Consider the following 24,532-nt stretch of genomic DNA (forward strand, 5'->3'; position numbering starts at 1 on the left):
TTTAGACTCTATTGCACCCTATTGCTAAACATTAAGGACCTTTGCCTTAATCATGACTTTATGCCTTCTATTTTATGCCTTTATTGTTGTTCCACATAGACATGATGAAATATAGAAAAAATCATGATATCTTCCAGTGAATTAAGAAAAATAGTTTACAAATTACACAATTAAAGTTTAAAAGTTTAGAAAAAGTTCACGACTTTAGATAATGTTAATAGCTGGATTTGTCTTTGTATATAGTCAACGGAAATTGTTGACTGGTAGACAATCAATTATACCTCGAGTTAGATTTTTTATTTGTGAACTAATTAAATTTATCAAAACTAGAAACAAATTCTAATCAACTCAATCTCCATCTGTTTACCAAAATTATTAAACATTAAACATTATAATCATTACACCAAAATATTACAAAATAAGAAGACTAAATAACCCTAATATCATTCCTTACTCTCAGCGTTGGTGATGTTCAAAGCATAAATCATCTGAACACCCTTCCATACTTAAATTTGTTTAAACATCTGAAAACCATTCTAAACTTAGGGTCTGCTCATATAGGAACCCAGGTTTTCCACAAAGTATATGGATGTGGCGATTATAATATACTTGACAACCTATGGCTCTACACTTATATTCAACATATAAAGTTAGTAAATTTTCTGTAGAGTTGCCTTCAGACATGGTCTGGTTTTACTCATTTGTGATGAGTAACGGCCATCTGTGCTCACAACTATTTTGCCGTAGAAATAGAGAAAGACAATGGATTCCCCTCTGTAAACATCTGCTCTCTCTATCTCCAAACCCACCTTTTCAACCATTTCATAAATCTTGCAGAGAGAACGAGGCATTCTTGAAGCACTAATTCTTATTATAACTATTTCATTGTTATAAACCTCAATACCCACATCAATGGCTGAGGAATTCTGATCCATTAATAACTGGGCTTTCTTCTTTTGAAGCTCTTGTGCTTTGCTTTGAAGATTCTGGATATATCTACCCGTTTCTTCTATTATGCAATGTCTTGCTCCCTGAAAAAGCTCATAAAATTAACACCAGTAGAATGTGAAAAAGAAGATAAAACAATGTTCTCTTACACAAATGAAAATGTTCTCCTTAGGAAGTTGTCATTAAATTACCTTTGGATTCGTGGAATTAGGCAGCAGAGATTGCAAAGTGGACAATAAATTCCTCATTTTTTGCCTTCTCACTTTTTCAGTTAACGCTATTCTCTCCTTTGTTTTGCGTTTCATTACTTCCCCTGAATGTGAGATGATCTGCTGTGTATTTTCCTTATCCAGATTGTTATGATCAAGCCTAACAGCACCAGTCAGATCCAGATCATATTTAGAGTACAGAGGATTTAGATCTTCTGCCATTGCCACAAACTTAGAATCTCTTGACCGTCTGCACATTTCTATATAACCATCTAGGTTAGAAGCTTGAAGCAAAGTTCCTTTTTCATTTCTAGGGCAGAGTGCATATTGAAGAGTTTTAAAGTCAATAGACAATCTGGTTGAGGACAATTGTGTGAATGAGGTGTAAATTTATTATTGAATGATTGACTATTGATACGTAAGCAGCTTTTGAATTCTCATGTTTTGTGAAAGTACAAATGAAAAAAACATGAAAGAATTTTTTAAAAAGTTTAAAGTTCAATTGATTAATCTTATTCATTAATGCAATATTTATCAAAATTGAAATTTTTTAAATATACAATTATATCTATATTTAATCATAAATTACATTTCTCCTTTTTCTTAGGACACAATTTTATATTCTTAATAAAGCTCTTTTGACTGAATGGTTAGCACCTATAATTTAACATTCAAAAGAATATGTCTTATTATTCAATTTAAACAGTTTGAAAGGAATTTTGACTTCCCAAATCTATTTGTCCAATTAACCAAAAAATTTCAAAAATATATCTTTTATAGCTACAACTTTATTCCATATAATCTAACCTAAAAAAGTTTCAAATATAATTTTTAGCTTAATTACGTTTTAACTTTCCTAATATATAGGAACAAACAATCTAACCTCTCAAAATCGTTTATAAGATAATTTGGAGGCCAACAAAACTTTAATTAATGTAGGAAAAGTTATCTTACATATCCATTCAATTTCAACATAAACAACAACAAATACAACATTGCCATCTCAGTTTTTTCTTTAACGACATGATTTTTCTTTGTATTAAGATAAGTAAACATAATTTATTCCTTACGTCACCACATACATCTTAAGGATGAAAATTGTAAATAATAATTTCAAAATTTGAAAGAAACTGGCAGTTCACATATTAAACATTAATTTGAGATTGTAATGTAAGAATGCATCATTAATTTATTTTGGCGTTTTCAGGTTTTTTTTTTTGATCGGTAAATATTTTTTCATTCTATTGATTCAAAGATTTCAATATACAAAATTGCAGTCATTCACCATGTATAAATGTAGACAGAGAGAAACCCATACTACCCATAGTCCAAACTTGTAAATTACCCTACCCTACAGCTTATGTTAGCAAATGAAAAACCAGTTCATTGTTGGTTATCCAAAACAAATGTTCCAGTAGTAAGAAAAGTTTTGGAATTAAAACTAACAAATTAGATCATTTGGAAGCAAATTAAAAAACACTGGCTGATAGGCCACTCACTCACTATTCCCCCTAGGTCGCCTCCTCCCTTCCCTCCTCAGAGGTCGATGCTTTCCCTTTGGCTACTTCAGCTTGCCAATAGCTGTATGGCCCTTCCTTCTTCAAATCTATCTCTCAATTCCCTACCAACCTTCATTCTTGCCACCACATGCAGGGCCTTCAGGACTTCATCCACCCTAGTTAATTTCACAAAGAGTTTCATCGCTTCCCACCCCACCCGAGCACATTCGCGGCACTCATATTTGATTTCATCCTTTGGACCATGAATAAAAGGAACCAATTCCTCTTGGTCATCCCCTTCCTTAATTAGAATGCAAACTCACGATACCACCCACTCCAAAATTGAATCCAGGTTAATCAAGAAATCCCCAACAATCAATTTGACCAATGTGAGTTTTACTTTTTCCACCTCCGGTTTGAATTCACAGGCCCATGCTAGAATCAGAGAGTATACCTCCATGTTAGTTCAATAGCAGTGACAGATTATGCCACCTCCTCTGCAAGCATGAGTCGAGCTGCCACCCACAACTTCTCCTCCTTAAACTGAAATAGTCCTTGCATTTGTTTATCTGATACATTGCCCAAAAAGGGCACAACTTCTTTTTTGTTAGCAGCTTGAAATTGGCCTCCATGGTCACTTGCAATTTCAAAAAGCACTTCCTGCAAAACAATGTCATACAGAAACTACAAGATACAAATTTGTTCTACTTCAATCCAAACCCTGGCATACAGCTAAAAAGGTAATAAATTCTGCCTCAATGGTATGGGATGGGTAGTGTGTGTGGAGGATAAGGCATTAATGCCATGATATCAAGAAAAATATTTCCTACCATCCTCCCCTCGCACCATTCATGCGACCTACGATAGACAAAGACTTCTTCAACAAACAGTCGCCACCTTGGCATTTGTACTTGCCAAATTTTCTTGCCTTAACAAGTTGAGGACTGCACATTTTTAGAAGACTGCAATTAGCACCACTCCCACACATGGCCATCGCCTTTCCACCATTTGGTCGTGCGACTATCCAATTCACTTCCAATGTTTAACAACACATCTGCCACTGCATTTGCTCCCCTACTAATATGCGAGACACAAAACTCCAGGAATGTGTTCAGTTTCTCTCAGCTCATTGCCACCCATCTATTTAGCTTCCAACATGCCATGTTGCCTTTAGCTATTGCATTAATCCCTATCTGAGAATCCCCTTCTAAGTGAAGCCTTTCAACTTTTATGTTTGAGGCTAGTTATGTTGCTAGAAAGGCCACCTAGACCTCTACTTCATTGTTGGTACCATCCTGCAATCACTGAGCTCCTTTGAATAGGATAAATCTGTTGTCGTCTCTCGCCACCACACCCACACCTGAGGTTCTCAGGTTTCCTTTTGATGCTCCATCGAAATTGATCTTTATCCACTATTTTCTCGGTGGTTCCCATTTAACCTTCTCTATAGAAAGAACTAGATCAACCCCTGAAGACCTATTAACAGGTTGGCAATAGATCAGAGGCCAATTTGTCTAGATATCTCTATCTTCATTTGTGAACGGATGTTTTGTTAAATTATGATTCTTGGCCACCATAGAAACTACTTCAGCTATTGCCCTTTCCACCCTTGCACACAACTTCTCCTCATATTCTAATTTATCTCAAGTGGAAAATTCTACTGTTTCACTCCTCCCAAATTTCCCATACGACAAGAGACAGGGCTACTAACCATAAACTGGAAAATATTGATTTTTAGCAGGGTAATCTCCAACTTGTAAAAATGTTAGATATCGAATTAGGAAGTAGGGTGGCCCAATTTAGTTTACCATGAAGGAATTTCCATATCTTCTATGCCTCCTCACATTAGAGTAATAGATGATCTAGAGTTTCTTCTGCACTCTTACACATAGTGCACCTAAATGGGCCCATAAATCATAATCTACATAGTCTTTCTCTAGTTAGGATTCTCTTTGTTAAAACCAGCCATGAGAAAGCTCCTTCTTTTGGGAGGATAGGAGAACTCCACAACAATTTAGTTGGATAGTCCACCCTTGCTACCAAATTTTCTAAAATGCCATAGTAAATTTTGACTGAGTACTACCTAGATTTTGATCCGCACCATCTGAGTGTATCATCCTTGTTTGACATAGGTGGCGTATACTCCTGTAAGATGGACTTAAACAGAGTCTTCTAGATTGGAGTCATAGGAAGATTGTCCGGCTTCTTCCATTCCCAGAGGTCTACTCCATTTATCTTGCGCTTAGTGATGAAATTTGATACCTTCACACCGCACTGTGTTTCTGTGATTCATTTTATTTTCTCACAACCTTGCCTTTGATTGAGTGTTGGCCTACCCTCCCAATAGTCCATCCAGAATTTGGCCATTGTCCCTTTACCTAGTTCCCATGTAAGATTCTGAGTGATCACATATTTGCAAGAGCATATGAAATTCCAGATAGCAGATCCTTTGGGGAGGATTTTGAGGTGAAGATTTGTTCCCTGCTCATCTGATTAAGATATTTATGTTTTAAGATTTGTGCCCACTTTTGGCTTGGATGAGAGTACATTTTCCATACCATTTTTTCTCCCAAAGCCTCATTATGCGGAGTCCACTTCCTCAGACCTACCCCCCCCACATCAATTTGGGTTGACAAACTTTGTCCCACGCCATCAAGGGGATCTTGTCATTCACCTCTTTTTCATTCTAGAAAAATTTTCTCATTCCTCTGTTAATGCATCTGATCACTTTCTCCAGGACCTTTAGAGCCATCATGGAGTATATAGGTAGGGTGGATAGGACCAATTTGAGAAGCATTAACCTTCCAGCAAGAGTAAGCCATTTACTTTTCCATCCTTCAAGTCGCTTGACACTATTGTCTATAAGGCTATGCCATAATTCCATCCGGTTCGGCCCCCGAATAAAGGGATACCCAAGAATTTTCAAGGTAAGGTTCCCACTTTGACTCCTAAAATATTTATGATTTCTTGTTTTCTTTCACCCCCTGTGTTGAAAAATAGAACTTCTGATTTTATCCAATTGACTTGTTGACCAGATGCCTTGCAAAACATATCTATTGTCCTTCTAATTACTCTAGCCTCTTGTAATGAAGAATGTCCGCATAACAGGGTATCACTCACAAATTGTTGATGAGTGATCGGATCCATTCCTTCCGCAATTTGAATCCCTTTCCAACTACCTTGATTCCTCTAAGAAAGAATCAATTTGCCCAACACTTCCACCAATATGATGAATAAGAAGGGGGATAAGGGATCACCTTGTTTGATTCCATGGGATGTTTTGAAGAATCCTTGTGGGCTACCATTTACCAGCACCGAGGTCCAAACTCCAAGTTAACATGCATGAACCCAGTTAATCCAAATTTATGAGAAACCAAATTTGTTAAGGATCTGGAATAGGAATTCCCAATCCACCATGTCATAAGCCTTCCTTATATCCAGTTTAATCAGCATTCGATCCACTATTTCTAATCTTACAGTATGGATGGGTTCATGTGCAATTATTATTCCTTCAACAATCAACCTTCCTAGAACAAACCTGCTCTGCTCTTCTGAAATTATGTGATTTAGAATTGGTTTCAATCTATTAGAGATAACTTTCGTTACTATTTTAAGAATGGAATATTACACAAACAAATTGGCTTGAATTCATTCAAGGATGTTGGATTCTCCACTTTGGGGATAAGGGCGATCAATGTACAATTCAATTCCTTCGCAACATACGCTTTTCTCCATGACTCCTCCACCACAGCCCAAACATCTTTCCCAACTAAATCAAAAAAAGTCTGATAGAAGAAGGTCGGGAAGCCATCCGGGCCTAGGGCGTTTTCCCCCATCATGCTAAACACTGCCTTCTGAACCTTGTCAAACTAGATAGGTTTCAAGAGTGTCTGATTTTGTGCATCCGTGATCAACTTCAGAATAGCATTAAGACCATTTTGTTGATCCTCTACACTAATAAAGTCGAGAAGAAACTAACTGCCTCACTATTAATATCTTCTAGTTTTTCCAAAAGGATATTTTCCTTGCTATGGATGAAGGTTATTTTGTTCCAGGATTTTCTGGCCTTGACCGAATTATGGAAGAATTTGGTGTTTATGTCCCCTTCCTTAAGCCAGTGCTCCCTCGATTTTTGCCGCCAATAGATTTCTTCCCATGTCAGAATCTCATTGTACCAATTTTTAAGACCATGTTCTTGCAAAAAGGACTCCAAGGACATTCAATTTTGAATTATTGTTTCTTGTAATGTGGCTGGCTTCTCCTCTAGCTCTTGCTTATTAGCAAAAATATTCCCAGATTTAGTCCTCTTCCACTCTTTAACCTTATACTTAACAAGTTGCAGTTTCTTAACAAACCTAAAAATTATTCTACCAATCACCTCAGCAGTCTCAACCCACCATTCCACAATCAGGTCTCACAGACTCCCATCCCTTAGGCACATCCTTTCAAATTTAAAGAGGAACCTAAGGGGAGGGCCATCAAATACTATAATTAGTTCCACCGGTAGATGGTCAGAAGCAACCAATGGTTGGATATTTGAGACAAAAAGGAGGGGGGAATCCGCCCAAACCCCTCCCAGGAAGAAATGATCCTATTTTTCTGCTACATGACTCCCTAGAATACTTTTGTTCGACCTTGGATTTGATTTTTTTGAGGCCATTATCTATCACAAAATTTTGAAAATTTTCTTTGGAAGATGTGGGACCTCTCTTGCCCCACATTTTATCACTTGTTTCTAGAATTTCATTAAATTTTCCCCCAATAATGATGGTTCCTTCATCTTTTGGATGAGAGAGGAAAGGGATTGCCAAAAATTTCCTTGTTGATTTGGTTTAGTTGGTCCATATACATTAATCAATGAGAAATCAGCATTTAGAGGGAAAGAATGGAGCTTACACACCTGCCACATATGGGATTCATCTAAAATCTCTACCCTATGATTGGATGGATTCCAGAGAATGCCCAAACCTCCCGACGCCCCTTCCAAATCAACAAAGACTCCCTTCCATTGTTTCCAAGATCTAATCAGCATATCTGAATCATCTTTATTAAGCTTAGTTTCCTGCAGAAAAACTACATCTAGTCTTAATTGATCCAAACCTCTTTTGATCAATCGGTGTTTTTTCAAGGGCATTGCAGCCCTTGAAATTCCATGTTATGATTTTCATTGTTCTTCACGAAGGGTAATTCCCTTCCCTACTATAAGATTGCATTGTCCCTTAGCACTTTTGACCATTGCAATTCTAACTTGGTTTGATTTCCTACCCCTAGATCTTTTTTTTCCGAGACAAATCTTGTTCCATTCAGACTCGGTTTTCTCTAAAGTCCTTGCCTCCAGGATGTCTTCGTCATCCATCCATCCTCATTCATCCTCATACTCTTCTCCCTTGAAATCTCTTCTTACTTTACCTCCACCCTTTTCTATGGCATCCTCCTGCAAACCCTCCATCTTCTCAGGGATCTCCTCTAGTTGTCCCTTTCTTGGAAAAGATGTGGCTCTTGACTTTGCTTCATCCAAGACCTCTACTGCCTTCTCCACCCAAACAATAGCTTCTTCAACCCACGCTGTTGTCTTGAAATGTTTATCCCTAAGGGAGACTTCCCCTAAAATTTCTTCCTCCGAAGAAATATTTTTATTTGGATCTGGCGAAGCTTCCTCTTGGATCAGGTGCATCTATGTATTTTGAAGAGTGCCAATATCTTCTTCCTTCTCACCCATATCTTTATCAGTGCTTGCTAATACATTTAACTCTTCTTGGATTGATGATTTTACATTTTTTCCTTTTGGTCCAATCAAACAAGTCTCCTCCATGTGACCATCTTTATTGCAGTATTTGCATCTTTCACTTGATTCTTCAATCTCAATCTTTTGAAGTCATTGCCCTTCATTGGTGATGATCTCTACATTTGCTGGAAGAGGGTAATGGGGTTTCCAACCTATGCAAATTTGTGTATATCCACTAAAATATTTGTACTCTATCACCTCATCCGCTTTGATGTAACACCCTAATTTATTACCTATAGCTTGGAAAGATTCCTCATTCTAGTATTCTTTGGGCAGATTGCATAAACATAACCAAATGGGTATCATTTAAAATTATGCATGCAAAGGATTGAAATTTGGTTCCCACTCCTGAATATACAAGCCTCCACCCCCCACAAAAAAGGGGCCACTATTCAGAATCCACTGTTTATCCTTCTCATTCTTAGTGATGACAAAATAGAAACCATTTGGCATTATTTTTATCTCAACCTTGCATTTCCAGTTTTCCGCACACCATCCTTTCATTTTACCCATAGATGGCCAATCTCCAAAATATTTTAAAAATAGGCCTCGTGCCTAGAAAAATGCCACTGACCCATTCCAGCTTTGGTTATCCAGCATCAACCAGATTTTTTCCAGTCTCTCCTCCTCCCTCCTCACTGGGGCCGTATTTTCCTTTTGCAATTTTTACTTTGGACACCATTATTTCTCCTGGCAATGCTGCCACATTCTTTTTGGCCCGTATTCCTTATTACGAAGCCCCAAACTACTAAAATTATCCTTTTTGTTGAAATTCATCTCCTTGACTCTAGGGTCCTCCCCCCATTTTTTGTGATGGTAAAAAAACCTGTTCAGATCCTCCCAAGCCCTATTTGGTTTTTCCCAGGGTCGTTTACCATTTTTCATTTGGTTGAAATCTCGATATACATTTTGAAGGTCAAACCTTCTCTCTTGAGCATATCCTCCCTATGCTCAAAAACCTTCTAAATCCCTTGGCTGAAGTCCTAGCCTCCTGCGTCACTCCACTAAAATTATGGTTTGAACCAAGGATGAAAGCACTACAGGAAACAAGCCCCACTATTTCTCCAAGGCTCTCCCCAAGGTAAGGATACTCCATTTTTAACATGGTAGAGACGAACCCGTGGGTTTTGAAGCTAGGTTGTAGGCACTACAGGCAAGAAGCCCCACCATTTCACCAAAGGGTCATCCCCGCATTTTTAGTGTTTTATTCAAAACAACATAATATGTATTATAATAATATGAAAATGTTCAATTATTTTTATATTTTATAGTAGATTATATATATAAATTATATGTATTTAGGTGTGAATCTACTATATGAATAAATTTTTTTACATGATTATAATTAAATGTACATAATTAAAAGAACATTTTACATTTAAATATGAATATTTGTTGGTGTAAATAAATATTCATTTTGGATATTATTATACTTACTTAAGTTAACTTAGGATAATGCATCTCTTCGTAGTTTGGATTTGAGACACTTAGGGAAGTGTGCACATAGGGATAGAGCTTGTAGGAGAAATTCCACCTTTTGTGGTCTTATTTTGCTATTACACTCCACATTCGATGGGTCATCCACCTCTCATGGAATATTATATTATTTCTCCTACCTACCCCTAGTATTTCTTACCTACCCTTGTTTCTCACTGAGCCACATGTCATATTTGTGTGCTCATACATCCATATGGTCTTGCCTATATAAGCAGGCCTATATTCATTGTATTGGTTAATCCGGTTGATCATTTTGCATATTGATGAGAATACAGTTTGTTCTTGTCATTCGATTGTCTCTTTTATGCTTTTCATTGTGCCCTTGATCTTGGCAAAATCCTACATGGTATCAGAGCTATTGGAGCTTCATTGATTGGTTTTTGGAGACATTGTGGAAGGCATCTATTTTTGGATTTATGGGATCTTCATTTTTTGGGGGCGTCATACAGCAATTTGGACATCACCATTGAATCCGGGAGGTCGTTTCCATAAATTTCAACTATAAAGTCGACATATTTTGGCGAGAAATTTTTTTTCCCCATTTTGGCTATTATCGTACGGATTTCGAAATTTTTTTTTAAAAAACAAATATAAAAATTTATTTTTCAAAAAAAAAATTCAAAATCAAAAAATAGCGATCAAAAATCAAAAAAAAAAAAAAGTTTTTTTTGTGCTGTTTTTGGGAGATCCGCAGACCCCCCCCATGTAGTTTGTACCTGCGTGTCGCAAGTGTTGTAGGCTGTACCTGCTTTGCCGCTGTACCTGCCGTCGAGACCTGCGCTACCTCGCTCCGCATGCTCCCACCGCCCGCCACGCTCCCATCGCCGCCCGCCTCAGCTTCCATCCTCCCATCGGCCACTTCACTCTGCACGCTGCCACCCACACCCTCCAACAGCTCCTTACGCCGTCAGCCGCCTCAGCTCCCGGCCCGTCTCCGGCAACCTCGGCCCGCTGGCATCACTAAAATAGGAGGACCCACGTCCACCACGTGGCAGGTAACCACTGGCCCACGGGAAAAACCGTACACTCTGTCTGCCACGTCAGAATCTGTATGCAGTCTAGTCCGTACGCACAGTCACCTACCCAGTCAGCAGTCTGTACAGTACGGACGCCCAGTCAGTAGGGAGGCAAAGTTTTCATGACGGTCATACGACCATCAAATTTAACATAGTGAATTGATGATGTCAGTGCCACATCAACATTTTTTGAAAATTTTTTGACCTCTCTCCATTGGGCTTTTCAGTTTTGCAGTCCAACTTTGAAAGTCCATATCTTGCTCATTTTTGCTCCTTTTTTGGTGCAATTTTTTTTGAAATGGGCCAAAATTTCATGATCTTCACAGTGGTGTGGTTATTTTATTATTTTGGTGCATAGGTTTTATGGAATTTTTGGATTCTCTCAGCTGTATATGTCCAATCCTCAATTCTGCAACTTCAAAGGCTTCGTTTAAGCTCATACAACCTCCTTTTCAGGTGTCATTTTTTTGAAAGTGCTTATTTTTTTGTCTACTTTCATAATCTATTATCAGATTTTAGAGATTTTAAGTGGAAATTGTACTTTCAGATATTGGTCTTATTTGGCCTATTAGGTACTTGTAAATTGCTTGGATCATAGTTAGATCTCTTGCATTATCAGTTTGAGACTCTTTTGACCTTATTGAGGCAGTTGTAAAATTGTAAATCAGAAGTCCACTTTGCCATTTTTTGCAAGTGGCCCATTGTATACGCACTACTTATAAAGTGCCAAATCATCACTTTTGGGGGGGGGGGGTTCTTTGATTGAGTGAATCTGGGGGGGTGTCTTGTGTGATTGTGCCTCTCTTTGTGCTCCTTCCATTTTTGTTGCAATGAGTCCTAATAAATTTCCACCTTTAACTCCACATAATTATGCATCATGGAAAATTAAAGCATGGAGTAAATTAATGGAAAAGGGTCTCACACATTACATAGATGGAACAATAACAACACCACCTGATCCTAAGGCTGATCCAAATGCTCAATTAGAATGGCTCACAAAGAAGTGCATGGCTCTTGGAACCTTGTGCAAGTATTTATCAGATGACCTCATTTTTCACATTAAGAAGTGTAAAACAATCAAAGAGGCTTGGGATATGTTTCAGAAATTGTATGGTCAAGTTGATGAAATCAGAGGCTATCAGATTGACAATGAGCTTACCAACTTGGATCCCAAGAGTTTTGATACAATCCAAGATTATGTCACCAAAGCAAATGAGCTAAGAGCAAAGCTTAAGGATTGTGGAATTGACAAAAAGGATGCTCAATTGATATTCAACTTGTTGGATAAGCTTGCACCAGAATATGCAGCATTTGTGTCTAGCTTCCAAACTCATTGTTTGATAGTGGGGAGTTCCTATGTTATGCCTTCATTTGATGCTTTCACAGAAATGTTGATATTGGAACAATCTAAGTTGTTGAACATAGGGTTTCTCAAGTCTTCAAAGTCCAAGGCTTTGGTGGCTAATCAAGGGAATCAAGGAAGTCCAGGCAAAGATTCCAACAAGAAGAAGAAGCAATCTAAGTCTAAGCCACACCAGGAAAAGGGAAAATCATCCTCTCCATCACAAGGCGATTTTTCATCCTCTTCCAAGAAGGGGACACCACCTAAGAAGGATAAACCAACTTATTCATATTGCAAGAAGTATGGTCATGATGAGCATCGATGCCATGCAAAGCAAGTTGATGAGTTAACCAATCTTCTCAAGAAAAACAACATCAACTTGCCATCTGCCTACACAAAGAAGGATTCATCTCCTTCTTCTTCCTCACAGTCTAAGGGAAAAGGGCAAGCATTTGTGGCTACAACAGGTTCTTCATAGCAGTGGATACTTGACTCGGGTGCCTCATATCACATGGGTTCTACAAAGGAGTAGTTTTCTTCATTCAAGCCATCTAAGGTACCTCACATTTACATAGGTGATGACACAGAAGTAGAGGTTGAAGGGAGAGGTTCAGTTGACATGGATGATGGAACATTTGAGAATGTTCTCTATGTTACTAACTTGTCTACCAACCTTCTCTCCATCTACCAAATCACTCACTATGGGAATGGGAAAAAGGTTGAGTTTACACCAGATTCAGTTATGGTAAAGGAACTTGATGATGACGCCTTGGTAGCAGTGGGACAAGTCAATGACAACTCAAGGCTTTATTCATTCTCCCACTTTGTGCCAAGTTCACCTTCTAGGGCCTTGCTTACTCATTCAAATTCAGAAAGTAAGCTATGGGATGAGCAATTTGGTCACCTCAACTACCGCTATCTTCAGCAGCTTAGCACTAAAGACATGGTCACAGGTCTACCTTGAATCAGTTTTTCAGAAGGTGTATGTTCAGGTTGTTCCATGGGCAAGCATCCCGAAGAGAAGTTTGATAAAGGGAAAACTTGGAGTGCTTTGGAAGTTCTTCAACTTGTTCACAGTGATGTAGCAGGTCCATTTCCAACACCTTCATTTAGTAAGGCCCACTATGTTCTTACCTTCATTGATGACTACTCCCGCTTCACTTGTGTCTACTTTCTCATTCATAAGAGTGAAGTATTTGATAGATTTAAAGACTTCAAGACTCGTGTGGAGAAGCAATCAGGGAAAGTGGTCAAGATTCTTCGCACAAATAATGGAAGGGAATATGTGAACAAGAGACTTGAGGATTTTTGTACATTTGAAGGGATTGATCTTCAGCATTCTGTAGCATACACTCCACAGCAGAATGGGGTTGCAGAACGCAAGAATAGAACTCTCAAAGAAATGGCTAGCTGTATGATACATGCACGTTCTCTTGATCCCGCCTTTTGGGCAGAGGCTATCAGTTGTGCCACACACATCTAGAATCAGGTTCCTCACAAAGCTTTGCAAGGTATTACTCCTTTTGAAGCTTGGGTTGGTAGGAAACTGATTGTGAGACATTTCAGAGTCTTTGGGTGTCCAGCATGGGCTCACATACCTCTGCAGAAACGCAAGGCATTGGAACCTCAGAGTTGACCTTGCATATTTGTTGGATGTCCTGAGGGTGTTAAGGCATACAGATTGATGGATCCAGAGACACATGAGGTATTCATTGAGAGGAGTGTTCACTTTGAGGAAAGCTCTCCTAGCTTAGCCTCTCTACCTCCTCCACCTTCCTCCATTATGGATAGTGATGTTAGTGATTCAGATGATGAGACTCCTACAATTCTGACTCACAGGGTTAAACCTCCGTAGGGTCCACTTGAAGTTGAGGAGCCTCATTCTCCACCTCCACCTAGACCTCGTTGGGCTCGCCAGACACTTGAGTCCATGGGTTCTCTTGTTGGGGATCCTTCAAATACATGGAGAACTCGATCACAACATCAGGATCTTCCACATGCATTCATTGCTACCGCTTCCAATCCACAGACATTTAGGGAAGCATCAGGGGTTCCTGAGTGGGACCACGCTATGGAGGAAGAGTATAGTTCCTTGATGAGGAACAATACATGGGATTTAGTCCATCTCCCTGAGGGGAGAAAGATGGTTCGATGTAAGTGGATCTATCAGACCAAGTTTACAGCGGATGGTAGTGTGGATAAGTCTAAGGCTCAGATTGTTGCGAAAGGTTTTTCTCAGGTTGCTTCACTTGGGTCTACTTTCTCATTCATAAGAGTGAAGTATTTGACAGATTTCAAGACTTCAAGACTCATCTGGAGAAGCAATCAGGGAAAGTGGTCAAGATTCTTCGCACAGATAATGGAAGGGAATATGTGAACAAGAGACTTGAGGATTTTTGTACATTTGAAGGGATTGATCTTCAGCATTCTGTAGCATACACTCTACAGCAAAATGGGGTTGCAGAACGCAAGAATAGAACTCTCAAAGAAATGGCTAGCTGTATGATACATGCACGTTCTCTTGATCCCGCCTTTTGGGTAGAGGCTATCAGTTGTGCCACACACATCTAGAATCGGGTTCCTCACAAAGCTTTACAAGGTATTACTCCTTTTGAAGCTTGGGTTGGTAGGAAACCGATTGTGAGACATTTCAGAGTCTTTGGGTGTCTAGCATGGGCTCACATACCTCCGCAGAAACGCAAGGCATTGGAACCTCAGAGTCGGCCTTGCATATTTGTTGGATGTCCTGAGGGTGTTAAGGCATACAGATTGGTGGATCCAGAGACACATGAGGTATTCATTGAGAGGAGTGTTCACTTTGAGGAAAGCTCTCCTAGCTTAGCCTCTCTACCTCCTCCATTTTCCTCCATTATGGATAGTGATGTTAGTGATTCAGATGATGAGACTCCTACAATTCTGACTCACAGGGTTACACCTCTGCAGGGTCCACTTGAAGTTGAGGAGGGTCGTTCTCCACCTCCACCTAGACCTCATTGGGCTCGCCAGACGCTTGAGTCCATGGGTTCTCTTGTTGGGGTCCTTCAAATACATGGAGAACTCGATCACAACATCAGGATCTTCCACATGCATTCATTGCTACCGCTTCCAATCCACAGACATTTAGGGAAGCATCAGGGGTTCCTGAGTGGGACCACGCTATGGAGGAAGAGTATAGTTCCTTGATGAGGAACAATACATGGGATTTAGTCCATCTCCCTAAGGGGAGAAAGATGGTTCGATGTAAGTGGATCTATCGGACCAAGTTTGCAGCGGATGGTAGTGTGGATAAGTATAAGGCTCAGATTGTTGCGAAAGGTTTTTCTCAGGGTGCAGGTGTTGACTATACTGAGACCTTTGCGCCCGTAGCCAAGATGAACTCCATTCATTTGACACTTGCTATTGCTGCAGCTCATGGTTGGGCTGTATATCAGATGGATGTGAAGAGTACTTTTCTTCATGGTGATCTTGATGAGGAGATTTATATGGAGCAGCCATAGGGTTTCATCCAAGATACTTCCTTGGTTTGCAAACTAAGGAAATCTCTCTATGGCCTTAAGCAGGCCCCCAAGGCTTGGTATGCCAAGATGGATTCATTTCTTCTCTCCACAGGGTTCACCAGGTGTCATTCTGATCCGAATGTCTACATTTTGCAACAAGATGACTCTCACTTGATACTTGTGCTCTATGTTGATGACTTGATCATTACAGGGAGTACTTCATCCATCATTAGCAGGGTCAAATCTGCTTTGCATGACAGATTTGCTATGACTGACTTGCGTCTTTTGCACTACTTTCTCAGGATAGAGATTTCATAGTCACCTTCTAGGATTACACTATCGCAGCCCAAGTATGCTCTTGATCTACTTGCAGCTTTCATATGGCTGATTGTAAGCCTGCCTCGACTCCCTTTCTTTCAAGAGTCAAGCTTGAGGCTCAGTGTTCTTCTCGACCAGTTGATGCCACTTTGTATCGTTAGCTTGTGGGTAGTCTCATCTACTTGACTCATACATGCCCTGATATTTCATTTGCAGTTGGCATGGTTTCCCACTTCATGCAGGAACCACATGAGCTTCATTGGAAATCTGCCAAACACATCCTTCATTACATCCAGGGTACACATCACTATGGGATTCAGTATGCAGTAGGCACAGGATTTCACTTGGTTGGTTACACAAACTCTGATTGGGCTGGCGATCTAGTTGATCATAAGTCTACTTCTGGTTACAGTTTTCACCTTGGTTCGGGCCCCATTTGTTGGCAAAGAAAGAAGCAACATGCTATTTCTCTCTCTTCGACTGAGGCTGAGTATCGAGGCGCTATTAATGCAGTGACTGAGACCATTTGGCTCCAGCAGATTCTCACCAAGTTTGGATTCACCACTCCATGGCCGACAGTTCTACATTGCGACAATCAGAGTGCTATTGCAATCTCGAAGAACCCGGTCCAGCACTAGTGGACCAAACACATCGAGATTCATATGCACTATATCCAAGAGCTCATCCAAGAGTAGGTCATTGATTTGCAGTATTGTTCTACAGCAGAGCAGGTTGCTGACATATTCACCAAACCTTTCACCGAGAGTAAGTTCCAGTAGTTGTGAGCTCTCTTGGGGGTGTAGGATGTGTCATTAGGGGGGTTCAGCTGACTTCTCCTTCCTCTCTTATGGGGGGGACTTTTTCCTCTTTAAGGTTTTATCCTTCTTTGAGAGTCTTTTGTACATTCATCTCTCTTTTGGGGGGGAGTTTTTTCCCACTGGGTTTTCTCCCTTTCTCTGTTTGTGAGAGATTGCATTGCATAGTTTTGCTTGCATTTGCATATTGTACATGGGTACCTATCATGGCCTACTAGCCAGGACCCATCTTGCATTGTTGACTTCAGTCTTCATTCCCCTAAGTTGCACTTAAGGGGGGGTGTTGGTGTAAATAAATATTTATTTTGGATATTATTACACTTACTTAAGTTAACTTAGGATAATGCATCTCTTCGTAGTTTGGATTTGAGACACTTAGGGAAGTGTGCACATAGGGATAGAGCTTGTAGGAGAAATTCCACCTTTTGTGGTCTTATTTTGCTATTACACTTCACATTCGGTGGGTCATCCACCTCTTGTGGAATATTATATTATTTCTCCTACCTACCCCTAGTATTTCTTACCTACCCTTGTTTCTCATTGAGCCACATGTCATATTTGTGTGCTCATACATCCATATGGCCTTGCCTATATAAGCAGGCCTATATTCATTGTATTGGTTAATCTAGTTGATCATTTTGCATATTGATGAGAATACAGTTTGTTCTTGTCATTCTATTGTCTCTTTTATGCTTTTCATTGTGCCCTTGATCTTGGCGAAATCCTACAATATTATTACATTAATTTTTATTTAGGATAATTTGTCATACACAAAATAGAATGTATAATATATTTCTCAAGGTAGTAGCAATTTGGATCACTCATTTAAACCTATATTCTAAGGATATAATGAAAAATGCATATCACATCCTTGTTGTGAGGCCCTACCCTGACTCATCCTAGCATTTTAGTGATTTTCATGGTTGAGACTATTATGGATGCTTTTTTTTTATGCATTATGGATTTAGAACTTATATGATTCCATGATAAGGATAACATTGATGTATATTGATGCTTCATTTCTATGCATTATGGATATAGAACTTTATATGATTCTAGAATAGGATAACTTTGAGATGATGTATGTCATTATTGGATTTGCATGACTTTATTATGATGATAGAAATAGGATGCATATCTTATGTATGGATCAAAATTATGAGGGTTATGATAATTGCTTATGTGGATTTATTGGGATATATGATATATTGATTTTTAATGTCAATTGTATGCAGATTGTTTGATGCGTATTCTTATTCATGTTTTTAATATTATATGAGGTTATTTGGAATTACTAATGTGTAATTGAGATGCATGGGAAAATTATCCATGTGACCATGGAAACATTATGGAGAACCAAACCTAGACCTATGTATGTTCGTAAAACCAGGGGTTGTCTATTTGGAGAGACAACACCCCGTATGTATCGTATTTTATTCATAATAGTAAATGTTGCATGTGCGTAAATTTTATTTATTGATTTGTTTAAATCCAACAAGAGACAATTTCCATGTGTGATTATGTAATGTATTTTATTGTGTCACTCGACACATGTGTTGAATAGTGTTTTGATTTTGACTTGTCTCTTGGAGGGAGATTATTTCAACCAAAGCCCTTTTCATCTATTTGGGTGTGGTCCCAAATTTTCCTTGGGTAGAGAGTATTTGGAGTGGTCAACTCAGGTTTGACCCAAAGGTTAACTTTAGATGGATTTCTAAGGGGTCAAATGGACTCCTAGGGGTAGTTTAAGGGTTTTTCCTAAGGTCCATAGAGTATACCTATGGGTTAGGGGTATTTTTAAGCATGTGACTACTCCCATGTGACTGTTTAGTCACCTCAAAAAGTGGTTTTCCCAAGATGAGCGAAAATTCAACTTAGAAGGTTCCTCCTAGGTTAGATAACCTTCCTTTCTAACGTCAATTTCTCTTCCCCACCTTCTCTTACCTTTTCTCTTTCTAGTTTTAGTAACCTGTAATAGGTTGGGAAGACCAACCAATGGGAACTCTCACTCTATCCAAGAGGTTGGGAAGAGTGAGAGAGGCCTTCTTAGGCAAGGATTAGGGAGTTAGAGAGTTAATCACCCACTCTCCATCATTGGAAATCTTGGAATTTTGAAAACAGAATAGTTTTAGGATCGAATTTTGGCTAAGTGTTGGAGAAAATAATTGTGGAATTGGGCTGCTCTTCCTCAAACTAGTTCTAGCAAACCTTGGGGCATATTGAAGGTTGGTTCATATTCTCCCTTTCATGTTTTATATCTATGTTTAAAGGATTGCTTGTATGTAAATGTTCATTTCTTGTATTTCCTTTGTGAAAGATTATGTGATCTTCCTTTTATTTCTTTTATGCATTTTTTCTTGTGTTGGGAGTATCCAAGGCCTTCTACTCTTGGGAGAGTAGAATGGTCTTGGGGGTGGAAGGAGTTTGACAGCCTTAGAGTGAGAGGCTCTCATTATGAGAGTGATCTCAAGGGTTGTTTATGACACCCTTGCTGCATAGCCTTGTTTATGCATTCGTGGGTCATAAGGGGAGAAAGTATGGCATGTATGCCTTGGGGGGGCATAAGGATGTGGGGTAAATGGACTTATGTTGTATTTTGGTTGCCATGAGATGGCTTGTGATCTACCATTCTTGCAGTCTCCTCAAGGTATTTGGTCCACTTCCACCCTTGTAAAAACATCACATTTTGTGGTGGAGTTTAGCCTTGGTTGGGAAAGTGTTTGTTGAGTTGTTTCCCTTTCTTTTTTGTGTTTGCTTGAGTGTAACCCGTCTAGGGCTTGGTTCTCCAAGCTCGAGGGTGGCTTCTAGTAAGCCTAGGTTGGGAGGTGAGCTCTCCATGGTCATAGCCTTAAGATTTGTTGCAGGTTTGCTTGGAAGAAAAGGAAATGAAAAGCTAGGGAATGCCACCACCATAATTTGTCTTAGTTGTAAATGAAAATGTATTTCTTTCTTTGAGTCCTCATTTAATAGAAATGAGAGAGTAAGTGGGGTTTATCTTCCCCTTTGTAAAAGATACTATCTTGGAAATAAAAGTAGTTTCTATTTCATGTTTTATCAAAAAAAAAAAATGCATTCTTCTATTGAGCTATTTAGCAAAAAGAAATATCTATTTATGGATTAGGTCTTCTATAGATATTGAATAATATTGGTTGCATTATGTTGTTTTGAAATATAAAAATCCATTCTATCTCTTTCTGCATATTGAAAATCATGGAAATAAATGGAGTAGATTGGCATTAAAGTTAGTAAGCTTGAAATGATCTCTTAGTCTTATTTATTCCTTTCCAAATGCAAACATAGTAAAATAGATTTTAGCATGGACATTAATGTTGCACTTAACTTGGTAATATAGTTTTAAATGAAATTCTAGCTATGTTAATGCTACTGTAATTTAATTGTTCTATCATTTATTTAGAAAAATAATAATGCAGAAAATAAGGGTAGACAAATTAATCTTATTCTATACTAGAACCTGCCCTATGTGTTAGTAACTAGAGCTTTATTCATATAAGAGAAGACTAATAAGTTTACATGGGTTGTATAAAAAAAAAATAGTTAGTCTTAAAATGCTTGTAAATAAGAAAAAAATCAATGTAAGCACATGTTTGTCTTAATGCCTATTATTTAAGAAAAGAAATATTAACAGTTTTAGGTTGCTATTTCATTTCCATGATAGTCAATATTATATTAATTAATCTGCATATAAAATAAAGGAGAAATAAAATAAGATTAACCCAAATACATGCTCAATAGATTTATGTTGGTTTTAAGTAAAGAAATGGCCTACGAGAAAACATTTAGCATATTGTTTTTTTTTTTTTTAAAAGGCACTGTCATAATATCTCTTAGTGTTGTGTATCTAACTTCAAAATAAATAAAAAAATAAATAAAAGATCTAAATATATGTATATATATACATATTGAAATATACATATTGAAATATATATATATATATATATATATATCTTATTTCACTTATTTAAAAAGTTTCTTTTTAAAAAAAATTTAAAATTAAAAAAAAAAAAAAGTATGGTAAACCCTACTGAGGGTCCCATGGAGCCAAAGCTCCATGTAGGAGACCCTCGGTGGACCGAGCCCCACAGAGGTGTCAGCGGCGCCATTGCGGCCCGTGACCCGCAAGGGCGGCCTTGGCCGCCACTACGTGTCGTGCCCTACAGAGATGCCTCGATGTCACTATGGGCCGCGACCCATAGTGGGGCCTCGATGCCGCTGTGGGTGACCCTGCCCTCACTGCACCGCCCCTCTATGTGTAGTCCCCACCATAAACCGCAGCTACCTGCACAAACCCCTCTTGTGGCCCCTTTGAAAAGCCTCCGCCAATGTGTTCGTTCACCCGTACATAAAACATAAAACCCTAACACGGTTCGGGTTAGGGTAGGTATGAAGTTTTAAAATATATATATATATATATATATATATATATATATATATATATATATATATATATATAGGTGGGATAAGTTTATAACTTGAAATTAGGTTATCAATTGTTATTTCATTATTTTTTGGGGGGAATGAAAGGGGGGGAAATCCCTATTCGAATTTTGAACAGGGTATCCCCATAGACTTTTGAGCAAGACTATAAGAATATATATTATTTAACAAAACTCTTTATATATATATATATATATATATATATATATATATATATATATATATATATATATATATATATATATATATATATATATATATATATGGTGTATTAGTATATAGGTATACATGTATTTACATATATATAGGGTTCATAAATTAAAATCTTGTTTGGTTTATTTTTCTTTAGTAAGTTATAACTTTATGTGAGAAGAGTTTCTAAGGGCTTTATTTAAAAGCTTATTTTTAAAATTCTTTTGGTTTTAATTTTATTGGAAAGTAATAATAAATACTTTTGTTATCATTTAGCCCTTAGGGGTTCAATTATTTTGGCCAACATTAAGTAAGTTTTATACGACAATTTACATAATGAATTTACGTGGCTCCCTTTAGATGAATTTATAGGCATGTTATAATTATTATTAGATTGGTAAATAAATTTCTATGGTCCTAATGCTTGATTTATTCTCGTTTGTTTTTTGAGAATTTCAAGGATTATTATAGGGTATTAATATCCCTTGTTCCTAAAGTTGTAAATTATTGTTTAACGAAATTTATTAAGATTGATGAAATAATAATAATTCTTTTGGAGAGTTATGTTTTGCATTTGATTTAATTTATTTTCACAAACTTGATTTAGTTGTTTAGCTTATTCTTAGCTGAAAATAATTCAAACATAGTTAAGACAAGACTTGTTATTGCATTACTTTAGCAAATTTAGTTTTATTAGGTGGTTATTTAAAAAAAAATTATTCCGTTTTTACGCAAAAGTTTGGGCATGACATTTTGGTATTAGAGCCAGGCTTCCAACACTAGGAACCTTTCTCCATTACGTTTTGCTTTAATTAATTAATTAATTAATTAATTATATTATATTTATTTTTATATTCATTTTTAATTTATTAATTTTTTCTCGAAAAAGTTATTTATTTATTTCATTTAATTTTTATTTCTCATAAGGATGCCTCCAACTACGCGACAAGCTCGCAAATGTGGTAGAGGTCCAAGGTGTGTACGCATGGCATGCAAAGAGGTCAATAGGGAGGAATTGGTTCTAGAAAGGAACCCATAGGCTCCTCCTGTACGACCGGTTGACCCAAATCGAGACATCTTATTAGCACTTCAGAATCTGATTGGGATAGTCCAAGATAGGCTTCCAACACTGGATCTTCATGTTGAAAACCAAAACTCAGGGAGCCATAGATCAACAGATAGGGAACGAAGTAGGAGTCCACCTCCTAACCCCGTAGAGAGTCAGGCTGGGCATGAGCTTGAGTCCGTTTACCTACCAGGACCACCTCCAGTGGTAGCGCCAATGTATTATGAGAGATCACATCGTGATCTAGGGGATCTGATCAGAGAGGTTATGTGCCTCCAACCACCATCTTTTGGGGGATCTACGAACGAGGTAGAAGCTGAGGCTTGGCTTTTGAGCCTATATAGGTGCTTTGCATTGCGCTCCTACGAGAGCAATCTAAAGGCATGAGTAGCAATCCACCTATTGAGAGGAATGACCTCCACATGGTGGAGACAAGAGGAATAAAAGTGTGGCTTAGTCGCAGACACCCTCACATGGGAGATTTTTATAGAGAGGTTCAGGGAGAGGTACTTGTCAGAGCATTACAAATAGCGTAGGGTAGATGAGTTCCATGACTTCTAGTAGAAGGGTCTCTCAATGACCCAGTATGATAGCAAGTTCTTCAAGCTCTTACCATATGTGGACTACCTGAAAAACGAGAAGCTTCTTGTCAACTGTTTTATAAGAGGGCTGAATGCCAACATAGCAGGATCGGTGAGGATGGCCACTGCAGGGAGCCTTCGGGTTACCGTGGAGAAGGCCTTGATAGTCGAGGAGATTCAAGTTAGGCCACAAGACACAAGGGATTGGTTCTAGAACTGAAACCCTATACCCCATACATATGAGTTTCAGAAACCCTATACCCTAGACATACGAGTTTTAGAAACCCCATTGGAAGGGTAATAGCAGACACACATCAGGGTTCTCCAAACCCCCTCCTCCGCAGCAGTCACAGCAGAACCAAAGGTAGAGGCCACCGCAGAGTCAGCAGGGCGCAAAGCCCAAGCAGTGGTAGTCGTAGGGTCAGAGGTAAGATCAGCCATCCTCGGTTCCTTACACACCTCCGACGAGGACTCAACAATCCTCTAGGGGTGGGTACAGTGGTTCTAGTAGGATAGGGGGGTAGTCTTTCTCTAGGCCTCAGGGCGTGCAGTTTTAGGCATGTGGCGCTTGTCTCACCGGCGGGGCCATGGGGCACATGGCGAGGGAGTGTCCTCAAGGTCAGATGGCAAGTAGTTAGAGGATGGTAGCATCAGAGCCTACAGTTGGGGATATGGGCAAGTCCCATAGGGTCTTTGTAGCGGTTGACAACCACCAGGTAGAGCACCAGGCCACAGTTATTGAGGCTGCAGGTATGATCAGTGGTAGTAGTGTATGTATATTGTTTGATTCAGGAGCTACTGACTCCTTTATATCTCCATTGGCTGTGGAGTGTTGCAGGCTAGTGGCAATTAGACAAGGTGTCAGTTGGGAAGTGGAGTTAGCTTCAGGGGCTAGAGTGTCAGTGGAATAAGAGGTTAGGGGATGTCAGCTTCAGATCGGTAATACCACCACCTTAGTAGACCTTAGAGTTACACCACTTGGATCTTATGGCATCATACATGGCATGGATTGGCTTTATGCCCATAGAGCCAAGATGGATTGTCACCTGAAAGAGATCAAGTGTGACGATGATCATGGTTCACCCATAGTTATCATCGGGATTCAGAGACTCGTGTCTCTTTGTATGATTTTCGCAATGCAGCTTAAGCAGAGCATGCAAAAGGGATGTCAGTTATTTTCTATCACCATCAGTGATAGAGAGGAAGAGGATGAAAAGGAACCATCTATTGACGACCATCCTATCCTTAAGGGATATTCAGACATGTTTCCTTCAAAGTTACCTGGTATGCCGCCCCGTAGAGAGATTGACTT

At 38.7% G+C, this 24,532-nt stretch overlaps 1 protein-coding gene across 1 annotated transcript; it reads right to left on the reverse strand.

Moving 5' to 3' along the window:
- Window positions 1-362: 362 nt before the first annotated feature.
- LOC131039995 (uncharacterized) lies at window positions 363-1,415 on the reverse strand. Its single transcript, XM_057972863.1, has 2 exons — window positions 1,140-1,415; window positions 363-1,031 (listed from the first exon to the last, which is right to left on the reverse strand). Exons 1-2 carry the CDS (start codon window positions 1,413-1,415, stop codon window positions 651-653), a joined length of 657 nt encoding a protein of 218 aa, XP_057828846.1. The 3' UTR covers window positions 363-650.
- Window positions 1,416-24,532: the final 23,117 nt, after the last annotated feature.

This window comes from Cryptomeria japonica, chromosome 7, assembly GCF_030272615.1.
Source record: "Cryptomeria japonica chromosome 7, Sugi_1.0, whole genome shotgun sequence".
NCBI lineage: Eukaryota > Viridiplantae > Streptophyta > Pinopsida > Cupressales > Cupressaceae > Cryptomeria > Cryptomeria japonica.